General features: G+C 35.3%; 1 protein-coding gene across 1 annotated transcript; it reads right to left on the reverse strand.

Moving 5' to 3' along the window:
• Positions 1-3,499: 3,499 nt before the first annotated feature.
• LOC113279976 lies at positions 3,500-13,685 on the reverse strand. Its single transcript, XM_026528607.1, has 4 exons — positions 13,556-13,685; positions 4,414-5,313; positions 3,648-4,137; positions 3,500-3,548 (listed from the first exon to the last, which is right to left on the reverse strand). The coding sequence occupies exons 1-4, from the start codon at positions 13,683-13,685 to the stop codon at positions 3,500-3,502; spliced, it is 1,569 nt and encodes a 522-aa protein (XP_026384392.1).
• Between the last annotated feature and the right edge of the window lie 2,932 nt (positions 13,686-16,617).

Here is a 16,617-nt window from a genome sequence, read left to right on the forward strand (position 1 = left end):
GATGGGAGGTGGTGGATGGAGGCAGAAACCATTCTACATTAGACACTTTGGTGATAGCAACACGGTTACAAGACCAATGCTACAAGATGCCATCTTGAAACTGCTCAAGCGTACTGGAATCAAGAATTATAATTACCAAAAAAGTGAAAAGTAACAACTTTATCAATACTTAATGGACCACTTATGTTACATATGTTCAGTAACATGGGAAAACCCAACAGTACATATGTTATGTACTCAGTGAAACTAAAAGTACATAACTTCTGTACTGAAAAGAACCCGACAATACATATGTTCTATTCTGTTCATTTTTTTTTTTGCTTTTTTAGTCTCTCATTTTTTTTTTTACGTTTATGGTATATTGAAGGATAACGAACTTGGAGTTAGTCAAACATCAGAGGAAGATGACGTAACACTTGCCAAGAGACTCGAAGATAGGCTGGCTACAAAGAGTAATGAAGTCAAACCAATAGCGAAGTCGACTACATCAGTCATGGACAAGGAGAAGAAAAAGCCGACTATCTCATCCAAGGAGAAGAAACTTACTCCAAAAATCACATACACCCCTCAGAAGCCAGTAACTCGGAGCCACCCGCAGAAAAGAGTTGATCCTGAGTTTGCTAGTGGCAAAGGACTGTCGGGACCTAAAATGCGAAAAACAAAGTCCAGAACTGAAAACCCAGTTGAAAAAGATTGCCCAACAGAGAAAGTTCAGAAAAAAGATGGTGAGAATGTGAGAAAGAGAAAAGCTAAAGGTGATCCAAATCTGCAAGAACTTACTAAAAAAGTGAAGAATGCACACAAGTTGTTGAGCCTAAGGAAATCTCCGTTCTATAAGGATTTGAGTTCACAACAAAGAGTGTTTCTCTCTCCTTTTTTTGACAAAGCTACCTCAATGTGAGTCTCTCTTGGATAGGTCCCTTTCATTTTAACAAAAATTTATGTACTTCGTTTAGAATCAAACTTATAATTGATTTGGATTATTTGAATTTGCAGCAACAGTGCTTGGAAAGCTCCTGCTGTGATTGGTCATCACATATTATCTGCAGAGACATTTGAAGATCTTTTACATAACAGGGCTTTAGAGGGAGATCTTATAAATTACTGGCAATACCAACTGAAAAAAGCATATCATAATGAGCAACCGGTGAATGGACAGAGAAAGTACATTCCAGTACTCCACATTGATCCAACAGGCTGGGTATGTTTTCCAATTTATCTCGATAAACAACATGCATCATGTATTTGTAAAGTGCAGTGCATATCTCTGATACTGTTTTACATTGAATTCGAATTCATGCTTATTTGTTTTATATATTGAGAATTTGAATAGCATATCTGCGAAACTAAAACGAAACAATTTTTTTTTGATGTTGTAACAAATATTATGCTTTCATATATGTGTTATACACTATAATTTTCAGTACATATTTACTACACTGATAAATTTAATTCTTTTTCAGTTTTATTTAAGTGACCCAGTACATCAAGTAGCAGCAAACACTGCTGTCTTCTTACCCATCAGGAATATGGAGGAAGGAACCAGGAAGATTATTATTCCAATGTCACACCAAAATGTGCATTGGACGCTTCTTGTGTATGAATGCGAGAAAGGCGAATTCTTCCACTACAACACTTGGAAGCTGTATCCAAAAACGAGTGTCTCGATAATGCTAATCTTATGGCAGAATACTGCTTGTTAGCAATTAATGAACGCTTGTCGAGCCTGCGCCTTCCACTTGTAAACAGAGTAAATATGATTAGTTACCCAACACCTCAAAAGAGAGACTATCCATATTGTGAAATATATATCATGCACATCATGAAGAAAGTTGCAAAGGAGGAAGTAATTGATGGAGTGCGAATGATCTTGGGAGACCCAGAAGAACTAAAGGACAAAATACATAAGAAGAGGATCTCTTTAGCATGCGACATACTCTCAGCAACATCTCCTCCTGAGGAGAGATGGAATATTCATGCTCCAAAAGGTTTTTAAGATAATGCTTATATGAATTAGGACTGCATAATAGAAGTTATCATAGAGAACATATTCAGAGTTTGCTAGTTTGTTTTAGACAATATCAAAGTTTAGTAATTATTCTTATTTATTTTGATAACAATTGTTCTCGAAACTATGGTGTTTGTGTTTAATCTATGTACAGTTGTTTGGCTTTATAAAAATGTTGACATGTTGGATGGTAAAAGTTCATAGTATGAAGTATTTTGGTGTGTCTTATGTAACATAGACCAGCTATTAGATTCAATTGAAGAATATGACTCTCTAAATTTGTTAATCATGATGGGGAGAACATGAATCTCAGAGCTGGTCTCTTTGTTTGGTGTGTCTTAATTGAACACACATTACATAATAGTTGTGCTCAGAAAGTCTTGAACAACCAGCCATAATGGCCTAGAAGAACTTAGGGTACATAATAGATGTACTCCAAAAATCCTGAACAGCCACAATGACCTGGAAGAAACACATAGTACATACTCACTGTAATATTTATGTAGTACATAGGTGTGACATATTGTTACATTTTTCAGAGTGCACCTTGAAAAAAATTCCATCCAGATAGTTGTTCATTACAAAGTAGATAACAAATCACTATTAAAACAAACTTGGAAATCAACCTGAAAAACCAATAATATTGAAAGTGGATAATGCAGTACAAAGTACCATTAAAAGAGTCTTAAATGAGCACAAAGTACCTTGTCCCAGAAAGATATCAAACAATACATAATTTCAGCACTCTAAAAAAACCGAACAAAAGTGTTTAAAATGATGCGCAAAACAAAATCTGCATTGTGACCAATAGAACTAATAAGGGAGAACTGAAAATCTAAAACTCATGGGTATGAAGGAATGATAGTGCACGTTGCCTTGTTGTGGTGAGTTTTCTTCTTGCAGTTGGAACAACGTACGGACTTCCTAGCTTTCTCCCATGCATTCTTGATACGATTTCCCTTTGGCCTACCTGGTGGAACTCGTGGATGGGGTGGAAAAATAGTATCCTCTGGCAGATACTGCTCTGGCCTGTTGTAGTTGGGGATTGGTCTGATAGCAATTGAATACAGCTGCTGAAAATTTCTAACTTTGAAGTAGTCTTCGATATAATCTACGTATCGATCACCCTTGGCAGAAATAGCTGTTGTAGCATGAGAGCATGGAAAACCATAAACACACCATCTTTGGCAGGTGCAAGTCTTGTTCAGCAGATCAACAGTGTGAGACCTGCAGATGCGTAAAAAGCTTTTCAGCACAAATAACTTAAAAGCAGTACATATATGCAGCACTGCAAACAAATACAAAAAAACAAAACATATGATTCACTCCTACATGTATGCTATAGTACAGTAAAAGTTGTTTTACGGGATAAAGCTAACCTAGGTGAATCATACTCATACGCAGATGACTGAGTAACATTCCAAACTCGACCAATTTGAATATGTTCTTTAAGTAACGCCTCGTAGGTAGGAGTGAGCTTCTCTGGGTCCATCAAAGACTCATTTCGCGACGTTCATTCATCAACTCCATAACGCGTAACCTATGAATGGAACAAAAAGAACACCTGTAATAAATTTGAACAAAAAAAAAATGAACCAAAAACAAAGAAAACACCAACAAAAAAAAAACACACACAAACCTGATCATGTCAACGAGGGCGCAGGCAGACAACCTCTTGTCTTTCTGAATCCAATTATTGAAGGACTCAGCAACGCTTGATGTAGTCTGACGAAATCTACAGCCAGTGAAGAACGCGCTGGACCAATGTTCCCTAGGCATATTGCGGAAATACTCAGCAACCCCAGGCCTTCCCATTAACTCCATTTCCATTAGTGCTTCTTCATATCTTGCTGGTGTGAGAGCATAAGATGCTTTTTTGAAACAAGCCATAACTTCTTTGTACTTCTCGTCTGATTTCCTGATTGGTAAGTTTCCTTGCAAGTGGTAGTAACAATAGCCATGATGGGAAGTAGGAAAGTGTTTAGGAATAGCCCTCAACAATCCTTCATGACGATCAGGCATAAAGGTGATAGGACGGTCATCAACAATGTTGCTAAGATTGCACATAAACCAATCCCAATTGTCAACATCCTCTCCTGGGACAAATGCAAAGTCTAGCGGATAAAAACCTGCAAAAAACAAACAGTACATATATTATATACTGTCACTAAATATGTTGCTATATTAATAGATGTAACATATATTATGTACTGGAAAATAGACTAAGAATTTCCAGTACATAATAGACATATTGTACTCAAAAAAAGGTCTTATGCTTACATATATGAATTAGTGTGTGTTAGACACAATAACTTTTAAGTACATATACTCAAAAAGTTCCAACGATTAAAAGCAGTGAATAACTTGTAAACAATAACAATTAAAACGTAACAAAGAGCACTTGCCTTGATTCCTATTCAGACAAGTAGCAGCCATAAGGGTACCTCTAAATCTCCCGGTCAGAAAAGTTGCATCAACAAAAATCATTGGTCGACAAAGTCTATAACCTTCAATACAAGCGCCTATTGCAATGAATAACCTTTCAAATGTATGAGTTGCATGGTTAAACTGAAAATCCACATAAGAGTCAGGATTTGTTTCTTTCAATGAATTCACCCACCAAACCTGGTCAGAGTAAGACTTTACATCATTCCCAAAAATTTCATGGTGTGACCGTTCCAAACCATGATATGCATGGTGATATTTGATATTAACACCAGCACCAACTTTTATATAATCTTCAATTTCGCGAGGCTTGATAAGTGGGTTGTGCATCACACGATCATGAATAAGGTTTTGTACCAGCTTCTTCGATACTTTAGGACTTCTCAACTTCACACCAGCTCCACAAGTGTGCCTCCCAACATACTTTTTTATCCTAAAAACATCGCAAGTAGAATCAATAGCAACTGCATGGATCATCCAAGTGCATGGGACTTTACTGCATTTCATTGTGAACCTTTCAAGATCATTCTTCACCTTTGTTACGCGATACCCAGTCTTCAAACAATACTTTTGACATGCCAACCGAACAGCATCAACACCACCACGAAAAAGCTTGTTCGGATCATCAAAAACATTCTCCCACCCATCGGACAGAAGAGGTTTAACAATTTCTTTTCCATCAGTTTCATAACTATCTCTATCTGCCCTAATCAGTTCTGAATTGTTGTCGACGTCGCTGAATGTAGAGGAACTACATCTACCAGCAGAAAGAAAATCCACATGCAGCTCAAAGAACGCCGATTTCTTTGAAAAATGCAAGGCAGCGACACCATGAAGTTGAAAGTCAGCAATCACAGGCACTTTGACACCATTCTCAACATAAGTGATGATAATCTCAGAAGGGTTCAAGGTTCTCCAGTTTTCACAAATAAGAAATTTCAGGTCATCAATACTAGACTTAAAAGTAACCAGGTGAGCAAAATGATGATGATTATAAAAAATGTATGCATAGCAGTAGGTATTTGGATTGGAACACTCTGCATCAGACATGTTTTGAACCTGCAAATGTGACAAAGATGTAACAGTATTAAAATACAGTATTTCACATACGTACTGATGTGTCAAACTAAAAAAAGTGAGAGATCTATGCAAGAAACAGATTCTAAGAGCAGTTTCTATGAGTATGCCATATATGTACTGCAGATTCATGAACTACAAAATCAACTGCATGACAAAGAATAATTAAGAATCTAGGAGAAACAGCAGAATCGAAGCACGTAATACGGTATTTCACATATGTACTGATGGGTCAAACTAAAAAAAGTGAGAGATCTATGCAAGAAACAGAATCCAAGAGCATAAACAATGAGTATGTCATATATGTACTGCTGGATAATACGATCTGAAAGTGAAAACAAACCTGATTTTGAAAAGAAAACAGAAATATAATCAAATCGAAAGCTAAAATAAGCTAAAAACTTAACAATCTAACCAAATAACTGAATAAATACGAACAAGATTCATAAAAACAAACAGAACACAACCGATCTCCATGATCCAAAATTCAAATCTTAAACATGATTCAAAAACTGTAGCAGAAACAATGAGTATGTCATATATGTACTGCTGGATAATACGATCTGAAAGTGAAAACAAACATGATTTTGAAAAGAAAACAGAAATATAATCAAATCGAAAGCTAAAGTAAGCTAAAAACTTAACAATCTAACCAAATAACTGAATAAATACGAACAAGATTCATAAAAAACAAACAGAACACAACCGATCTCCATGATCCAAAATTCAAATCTTAAACATGATTCAAAAACTGTAGCAGAAACAATGAGTATGTCATATATGTACTGCTGGATAATACGATCTGAAAGTGAAAACAAACATGATTTTGAAAAGAAAACAGAAAGATAATCAAATCGAAAGCTAAAATAAGCTAAAAACTTAACAATCTAACCAAATAACTGAATAAATACGAACAAGATTCATAAAAAACAAAAAGAACACAACCGATCTCCATGAAACTGTAGCAGAAAGAAGAAAATAGAAAAGATTAAGCAACATAGCTGTTAAAATCACTAAAGAAATCTTCAGAAACCTTAGTACAAACGCGAGAAGAAGAAAGAGAGCAGAAACCCGGATGTGAATTCGCTGGTATCTTTTTTTAGAAACTTTGAAATAGGATGCTTAAATATGGGATTGGAAGGGTAGTTTAGGTATTTGAAAATTTCACATGATTTGTCCCGCACGTGTACAAGACCTAGGATTAAAAAATTGGGTCCATTTTTATGTTTTCTTTTTATTATGGACCTCTAGTTACTTGGCTTTAGTGGGTGGACCTGCCACTAACTAGTATCACTATAATAGTACCTATTGGTAATTCCTAGTAAATTTAATTAGTGGGTCTGCTAGTCGTTAAGAGAGACTTTAAATAGCTGTATGTGGCTAACGGCTAGGATTGAGTTATGAGCATCTCGAGGTAGGTCATTGTAAGAGAATGCATATAAAGGATGGTTGTATTCTCTATTTTGGCTTATGAAATAAAAAGGTAAATCTAAGGTTGTCTTCTTTACCAAAGAGGCAGAGTCTGCTCTTTAGTGATTTTAGGGTTCATCTAATCTTTTGTTGTTACCACAACAGTTGGTATTAGCAGCAGGTCAGGTTGCGATTCCACCATGACAAGTCCTTCAATCAATGATGTAGACAATGACGTGAAGGATTTATAGATGTTTATGGAGGATCCTGCAGCTTTTACTTCACGAGAAGCTGAAGCTCGTATGGCTTCATCAGAAAAGACATAAGAGACTTTTGAAACCATATGCAACCTTGTAATTCAAAAAAAAAAAAAACCTTGTAATTCAAAATATTATCGTTAGAAAAAATATTCAAGCACACAAGATATATTATGAGATTTTATTATCCAAAGCACAAAAATACTATCCACTATGGCAGGAAAACACATACCAAATGATGCAGCTGAAAACTCAGGAGATCATGGTTTTTCAACATCACCGGAGAAATGAGTTTCTAGTTCTCTAATAATCTAAACTGTCAATCTCACAGACCTCAAACGGTTAGGGAAGTTTGATGGAGAACCCAGGAGTTTCGACCCATAGTGTGAAAGGTTTTACTCTATGAAGTCCATAGATAAATCTGAAAAAATAGGTACAACTTCTCTCAATCTAACATAACTTAGACTGTCAGACTAACAAAGATTATGTCATTTGGTCTCATTTTCATCTCAGTTTGTACTCGTTTTGAGGATTTAGAAAATGATAACTATGTAGGAGTGTTTAATCAATTGATACTAATCTCCAATGTGGAGGATTATTATGAAAATTTTGAAACCCTCAAGGATATCATGTTTTGTAAAAAAAAAAACTCATCTTACTGAAACTTACTTTGTGTTAAGTTTCTTTAGTGGGTTGAAAGATGAACTCAGAAATACCCACTACTCTTTCAGAAGTTTTTCAGCTAGCAAAACTACAAGAACTCACCGTGAGTGGCCAACAAAAGAAATGAACGCTCAATTGGGGGATACTTATATTAATTTGGGGATAGAGGAAAAGGACAAAAACTGGATTCAAATATCAAATCAGGATCACCCCTTATTTATGTATTTTAACTAATTCATAATCTACACTCACTAATCAGGTTTAGTGTTTAATTATAATTAGGAAATTTATAATATTATTTGATAAATGATTAGTGTGTATTATTATTTGGGTGAGGTGAGAGTAGAAGGAGGGAAAAATTTGAGAGAGATCTTTTTTTGGTGAAAATGGTGGATGATTGTGAAGAGAGAATTGTTGCTGAATCTTTAGCTCAACTACAACAAGGAGTATATCTTGAATCTTCAGTTAATGATAACAATTCACAATTGCAATTATTTTTGGAACCAACACTCTTAGATCATGATTTTTATGAGCATGAAGTATTTCGTGAAGAACCAACCCAAGAAAGTAAACAAGTTCAACATACAATCACTCTCGGTAAAGGTGTCAATGAGTTGAAAATTTGATTTTTTTTCTTTGAATTCGCCATTGTTGCAGCTGAAATAGCTCGGTGCCGGCATGGACGCAGTATTACTACAATGCCGATAGCACCGTTACCGGCATAGTATTCATAATAAAGCCATGTCAGCTAATAATATCCCCCATTATGAAATGCAAGTCGGCATTGTATACAACCAAAAAACTATGCCGGTACAAAAGTTACTTTTTACCTACCACGAAATATTCTACAGAGTATGCTATCGGCATGGTTCAATTCTAACGATATCATGCCAGTACCTCCAAAAAAACATACAGGATTGAGTGACTTTGAAAGTTAAATATCGACGTGGTTGATTAATTATCGACCAATCCGACACTTTGTACCGGCGTGGAGCCATGGGTAATGAGCATGTCGGCACAAAAGTTTCCGGTGTTGATTTCCAATGAAATTTTTATGCCGGATGTATTTCAGATTTGGTCTTCAGTTTCGGTTCAGTTCGAACATGCCGGAACTGTGGTCCGACATAGTATTTTAATCTTTTTAGGAACTAATTTAATTTTCTTTTCATTCGTTCCTTAGATTGTGATATATTTTGATCCAACAAATGTAAGACAGCTAGGTCGGGATACGTCGGAATACTATAAAATTTCTCAGGTATGTTATCAAAGAATACTTTTCACCTAGTATTTTAAACTTTACTTAGGAATTGCTTATAATGAACCTTATAATCTACCGTGGTTTTCCTTATGTAGGGAATAACAAGTAAAAATGAAGCAATAAATTGGGATAAAGAGACGGCTCGTAAGAATATGTTCGTACTGGTGAGGAATACCGGAGGTTCAAAGATTCGTTTTGAGATGACTTGCGAGAGAAGTGGTTTGTACAAGGAGAAGAATAGCCACAAGAGAAAGGGTTATGTATATCCAAAGAAAACTAATAGGGTATACAAGACTCGTACGAGGAAGGATAATTTCCCCTTTAAGCTTGAATTTAATTTAAGAGACAATGAATGGGATTGTATGGTGTGGTTCGGCCGCCATAACCACCCGGATTCGAAAGATTTTGTTGGTCACTCCCTAGTTGCGAAGCTAAAACCTCATGAAATGGAGGATGTAAAGAGATTGACCAAAGCATGTATCAAACCAAGACAAATTCTAAGAGGCTTCAAGGAAAAGGATCCGACAAACGTTTCTTCTCTAAGTATAATTTATAGCGCACAAGAAACTATTAGAAAGGTGGAATGGGAAGTTAGGAGCGTTATGCAAGAATTTGAGAAGATAGCTTGGGATCACAACTACACGCGTATCATTAAAAGAGTGATGGACAACAATCCCCTTCAAATATTCATTTCTCTTCCTTTGCTTGCAAAATTGGCTCATACATGTTTTGGTGTTCTTATGATGGATTGCACCTATAAGACAAAAAAATACAATATGATGTTGTTCAACATCATGGGGCAAACATCGGACAAGGTATCATTCACATTGGCTTGGTGTTTAATGGAAAACGAGAAGGATTATTATTATAATTGGGCATTACGACAATTGAAATTACTCTTCCGGGAAAATCATCTTCCGAAGGTCATCATAACCGATAACTATGATGCATTAATGAATGCAATATCCGACATCTTTCCGGATGCACAAAATTTCCTATGTATATACGTCAAAATGTGATAAAATCTTGTCATGCTTTGTTTGAACCTACTAAGAAGGATATTAAGAAGAGAATGATTGTTCAACTAGAGGAAGACGTTTGCAAGAACAAACTATCACCCGAAGAAGAAGAAGATGAAAGAAGCAAGATTAAAGAGCAAGTGGACAAAGAATATGATGAAAATCATAAAAAGTGGATGGAATTTCTAAGAGATTGGGAGAAAGTTTATTGGTCTCTTACCGAGTGAAAAAGCAGGGGTACAACAACCACACCCAATATTTCGTTTGGAAATCTGAATTGAATTACTCCAATATACTTTCAAGAGAATCAACTAGACAGTCAGACTCAATCAAATAAAAGTATCTCCAAGAGTTATATCTCTCTCTCAACTGAATCAAAGTTAAACAAAAACAAGTTTGTAAACCTGATTATAGTGTGTGAGTTCTTGGACGGTATCAAACCAATATCTTTGTTTTTATCACAACCTATTTAAGACCCACCGTGTATAAACTTCTTTAAGCAACAATCACTAAAGGAATATTTCAACACAGTGTTCACTTAAAACAGGGTTAGTCTAGACTAGTCTAACAATGTGAAAAGACAAAGTCAAGTGTCCAAGATCAATCAAGTATTATCCAACATACAAGGTTGGATTTAACAACTATAATTGATTAACGTACAACCTGTATTATTTCAATTATATAAATAAAATATAATGCGGAAAAGAAATAACACATACACCAGAATTTGTTAACGAGGAAACCGCAAATGCAGAAAAACCTCGGGACCTAGTCCAGAATAAACACACACTGATTATAAGATGTTACACCAATTTCCTACTACCTATTCAGACTAGATGTAATACCTGCTTTAGCTGTATTGAATCATTAGTAGAACTCCTAGCAGAACACCGATTCTATTTAGAAATTCTTTTCGTATAACTTCTAGCAAAACACAAATTCTCTTTAGAAGTTATTCCCGAAAATCTTCTAGCAGAACAAAGTTCTCTTCAAAAGATACAACAACACAGTTGATATTTTTCGATCTTTTGTTTTTATAAAATACCGAATCGATTTCCCTTTTGATGTAAATCAAGGTTTTGGAAATCTTGTGTTTGTTTAGAACAACTACCAGATAAAAGTAGAGATACTGAAACAAACTTGTAGATTAGGGTTTTAACTTACAATCAGTATGCGTACACACAAGGAGTCCATGAACCTGATTTTCGTAAGTGAACTTGGGAGATTCCAAAGATCAATTTTCCAAGTTAAGAAAATCCTAACAATTCTACAACAAGAACAATTAGAATAAATCTAGAGTTATCTTGTATAAAACTTCTTAAGGATTTTTACGAGATACCTTAATTGAAGTTTTCTTTCTAGCTTCCGATTTCGACTAACAAGTGTTGGTATACGATCGGAAACTGAAATCTATCAAAACATAGGGTTTGTGATTAAAAACTCTTGAATGGTTTTATATCAGAAGAAAAAATATTAGAATAGACAAGAGGTGAAAAACCTATATTACAGTTGTATAATCAATCACGAAGATAAATCCAACTCGGCTTTGTGATCCCCAATACAAAGACTTTTATCTCACTCTTGTTCACGAAGAACATAAGACATGGAAAACAACCTTATGAAGCTTACACCAATTTTCCAAAGGGGATGAAAAACGTGTAGCACTCACGAACCCTTTATTTATAGTGAAAGGTAACTTGAAAGTTTAGCAAAGCTATTTTCCTTTTTCAAGACTCTCCTAATTTTGGGAATCTTTCCTAAGTTACAACTCTTGCCAAAATAATTAAATAAAGGATATATTAATTAAATACCTCTAGTTTTGACACCTAACAAATATACATGTATATAACAACAAATATACCCCTATCATTTAAAAACATTATTCATTAATAAATAGATTACCTTAATATCACTTTATAATTATTTTCATTTACAAACCTTATTATCCATTAACAATTTTTTTCTTATTTCACATCCACTACCACCACCACCATTCCACCACTACCAGCACCGCCACCACCACCACTTACTAACTACAACCACACTAATATTTCACCACCTCCACTAATATTTCACCACCACCACCACCACCATTATCATTGCTGTCACCGTTGCCGCCGCTGTTTCCGCCACCACCGTCGCCGTCAAAATTTGGCGTCAACAACCGAAGTTGATCCAAAAAATAAACGTTCAAAAATAACTTTACTAATACATATTCCAGTTCTTTTACTGTGTCAACAATCAAAGTTGATCCCAGTGAATGGGTCAACAATAAAAGTTGATCCCTTTAAGTGGGATCAAAAATGGAAGTTGATCCACAAAAAATGAGATCAACATATTTATATAAGTATGTTTCCTGTGTAAATCAATAAACCTGGAACCTGCAAACTGACATATCCTTAAGAAACACAAGAATAACATTCATAAAAACAAATCAGAATGTATGCTGTTACAAAACATAACAACTCCAACCCAAAAAAGCATAAAAAAAAGAAACATCCAACAAGTATGAAACCTAATCGTTAAGCCCTTTCGTGCTAGAGCAATGAATCAAAAATGTCAAACCCAAATCGTAATATAACCTCTGGAATAACCATCTATGACCTACAACAACCAAAGTTTGATACAAAATGACATATATGAATGAGTGAATTTGGCGTGAGTCGAACACGCATCATCTGACGTGGAATCAGTCATGCTACCATTGCACCACAAATTCAACATTTTGAAGAATTTACATCTATAAAAATCAAAGCATTTAAACTACATGCATAATTATACTGATCCAAGGAAATGCTGTCAATAACAGTAGTTGATCCCATACAAATGGAGTAAACAACAGGAGTTGATCCCATTTATTGAATCAACAGTAATAGTTGATCCCATAAATTATTAATATCATGCATTGTTGGTGATTTCAGTACCTGATACATACATAAATCCCCAATGTAGTAGTTCCCAAATCTGCTCCTGAAGACAAAATAGTTGCAAAATAAGTCAATCTCCATTGTTGATTCCACCATCCCAACAAAAGCCACCACCAGCACCTTCAGAACCACCGCTACCACACCCATCAACTAACACTTTCAAAAACCACAAAAAACGAAATCCATAAGCACACTAGTCTTTATAATGTTGATGTAAGAGAGGCAATACACAGTATGAAGAGCATTTTAGGTACTCGTACTATAAAGTATCTATTTTTTTTAACAAACATGATTTAAACTACAAGCATGACTATACTAATGATGTCAACAATATGAATTGATTCATAAATGGAATCAACAATAGTAGTTGATCCCATAAAAATGGTGTCAACAACAAGAGTTGATCCCATAAGTGGTGTCAACAACAATAGTTGATCCCTTAAAAAATACGCCATCACCCTCACTACTACAATAAAAATCACCACCATCACCTGCAATGCAACAAACATCCACCACCACCGTTGTAACAACACCTTCCACTACCATAACAACAACAACACCAATACCCGATGCTTCTCTCACCATCAGCACCACCAACCTCACTAGTACAAACAAACTCATTTGCTTGTTTCAGAAATGAATTACAATCAAGAGCTCAATTAAAATCGAAATAAACAAAGAAATCATGTTGAATCAACACCAAAAAAATCAAAACCAATATCAAATTTAGGCTACTACTTAGAATTACAGTAAGAGATCAAACTTATCTTTTAATTTTTTTATGATGATTGAATTTCAGATCCACTTATTGATGAAGATTTTCATCGTCTCTTCCCAATCGATATACATCGTTATCATCGATTTCTGGTTCTTCAAACTGAAATCAACTGAAATCGGAATGAATCTGATGTTTTTAATTACCAAGATTAGGATTTGAAAATTAGGTTCTCGTCAATTCGTCACCATATTGAATTTCTGCGACTAAAAAAGTGGAAAATCGATATACAATCAATTTAGGAGGTGGTGGTGCAGATGGTGGATTCAATTACTCACGGCGGAAGAAACTGACTTGGGTGAAAATCGATATTGATTAGGAAGTAGAGAAAATATGGTGATGGTTGTGACGATAAAGATGGTGGCGCTAATGGTGTTGGTTGCGGTGGTGGCATAAGAGATGATGGTGGTACACTGGTAGCAGCGATGAAGAAGTGAAGAGGTTCTAGCTTTGGTGATGGCGGGGGAGGTAGATGGAGAGAAAAGAGTCATATCTGGAAATAAAATAATGAAAGTGATTTTGTGTGATGTGGGTAAATATGGAAACAAAAAAGTTATTAATGGACCCCTGATGGGCCTATAAATGGAGAGGGGGTATTTTTATTGTCTCATAAGGGTATTTGTGAAACCCATGATAAGGAGGAATAATTATATAATTCCCACTTAAATAAATAATTAATTTAGCAAATATTGTATTTATGTGAATAAATCACAATTTATCTTAGGAAGGAATCACAAACACTTTAATATGGTAATGAAATATGTTTGGAGTAATAGCTATCTTTCCTAGATAAGGAAACATCAAAAACTTGACCAAAAATGGCTTCTAGTCACGTAATTGGGCTCAAGTACGTGAACTGTTACAAACAGTTCATGGATTGTTTCCTACTAACGAACTGTAACAATTACAACAACACTTTAATAAATCACTCATAACTTAATCGTTATAACTCGGAATTGAGTGATTCTTGGCTCGTTAAATTCGTAAGCTTATTCTCTATAACATGAGAACCTTTCCAGGGATAAAGGTCATTGTCATTGTCACAAAACTCGTGGCTCAAATAACCCCGAGTATATATGTATATATACATAAATGTACATCAACCGTCACACGAATTTTTCCATAGAGTGAGCATTTGTTTCGATAGATTAGAAAGGTAGAACTTAACAAGAATCCAAATGAAATCAATTACCACATACCTTTGTTGATGACCTTGTTGATGTCTTCTTGTAGCCTTCAAACTTCATCCTTCAAGGATTATACTTCTTAGACTTAACCTATTCCGAAACTATCTTTATTATATTAAATCAAGAATGCGTTTTGGCAACTAAAATTGACAACTAACTTGACATACCAATGCTAGTGGGTTCAACCGAGCAATGCTTTAACACCGAGGATACGTAAGAAAATAACTGAACATGTTTATTGCCAATTGGAACGAAATGTATCCAAGTGTTTTCTCGTATTTTCGGAAGCAATGGTTGGATAAGTACAAGGAAAAATTTGTGCGTGTATGGACAAACCGGTATAGACACTAAGGGAATTAAGAAACTAGTGTAACGGAGTCCTCTCATCATGTTCATCATCAACTGTTCCAGTATGTTCACGGATTACAAGTTTTCTACGGTCCCCACCACTCTCCCATTTTCCCCCTCTTGTAGATGCCCCCAAACGCTTGTTGCGCCCAAGTTCTTTCCCTCGAGGAGGCAGAGATGAGGGAGTACCAAGAGCATTCTTCTTTCTTTTCTTAATGCCAACATCTTTAGCTTTTCCTTCCTTAGCTTCCTTGGATTTAACCCTATATCAAAAGACACACGAAATAAATATAAGACAACTCACAATCATATCTGATACCGGCATAGATATTATGAATAACGGCATAGAATCATAGGTGTCGGAACTGTTTCACGAAATACCGTCTATGCCGAGACCAAAAAACGACATTGTAATTTAAAAAATAACTATGCCCGGACATGAACCCGGAATTGTTGAGAAAATGTGGACAATGTCGCTGGTCTTAGCTAATTTTTAAGTTATCCCTGTATACCAAAAGATCACCGCCGGCATAGACGTAAAAATTCAAAATAATGTCGTAACATAATGTCAGCGTGGTATTTCACCTGGAATCAACATTCAGTTTCAGATGATTTTAGTTTTTTAACCTGCATAGTATTCATACTTAATTCAATGTCGAAACTCAATACCGACATGGTATTCATACTAAATTCAATATCACAACTCATAACCGGCATTGTATTCATACTAATTTCAATGCCGAAATTGACCGTAACTCAACTATTTGAGTTAGGGTTCGCGATTATAACCTAAACCCACTGCCTTAAATCGATTAAAACACTTGTAGAACAGTTCAGAATCACCTATCTTCTCATAGAAGTCATTTGTTCGAGAGTTTGATGGTCTGAATCCTCTTATTCTTCTTCTTCAAGAGCAATCTGATTGATCAGTTCTTCTTGTTTTTGTTGAGGTACTGACTTTGATTAAGATTTCGGATTGGGATTGGGTTTCTTTCGTGGAGGCATGGTTATAGAATAGGGTAATCGACGAAGAAATTTTTGAATCGACGATGAAGAACGATGAAGAAAACAAAAAAAAAAATTCAAAACCCTAAACCTAGAGTGTGTCGGAACAGATGAAAGGAATGTGGGATATGAATTTGGTTTTTTGATTTTAAGTTTCAGATTTTTATTTTGAGGAAGGGTATTATAGTCTTTTCATAATGTTTTAATTAACCATATGGTATTTTAGTATTTCCGCACC

This window comes from Papaver somniferum, chromosome 5, assembly GCF_003573695.1.
Source record: "Papaver somniferum cultivar HN1 chromosome 5, ASM357369v1, whole genome shotgun sequence".
In the NCBI taxonomy this organism is placed as follows: Eukaryota; Viridiplantae; Streptophyta; class Magnoliopsida; order Ranunculales; family Papaveraceae; genus Papaver; species Papaver somniferum.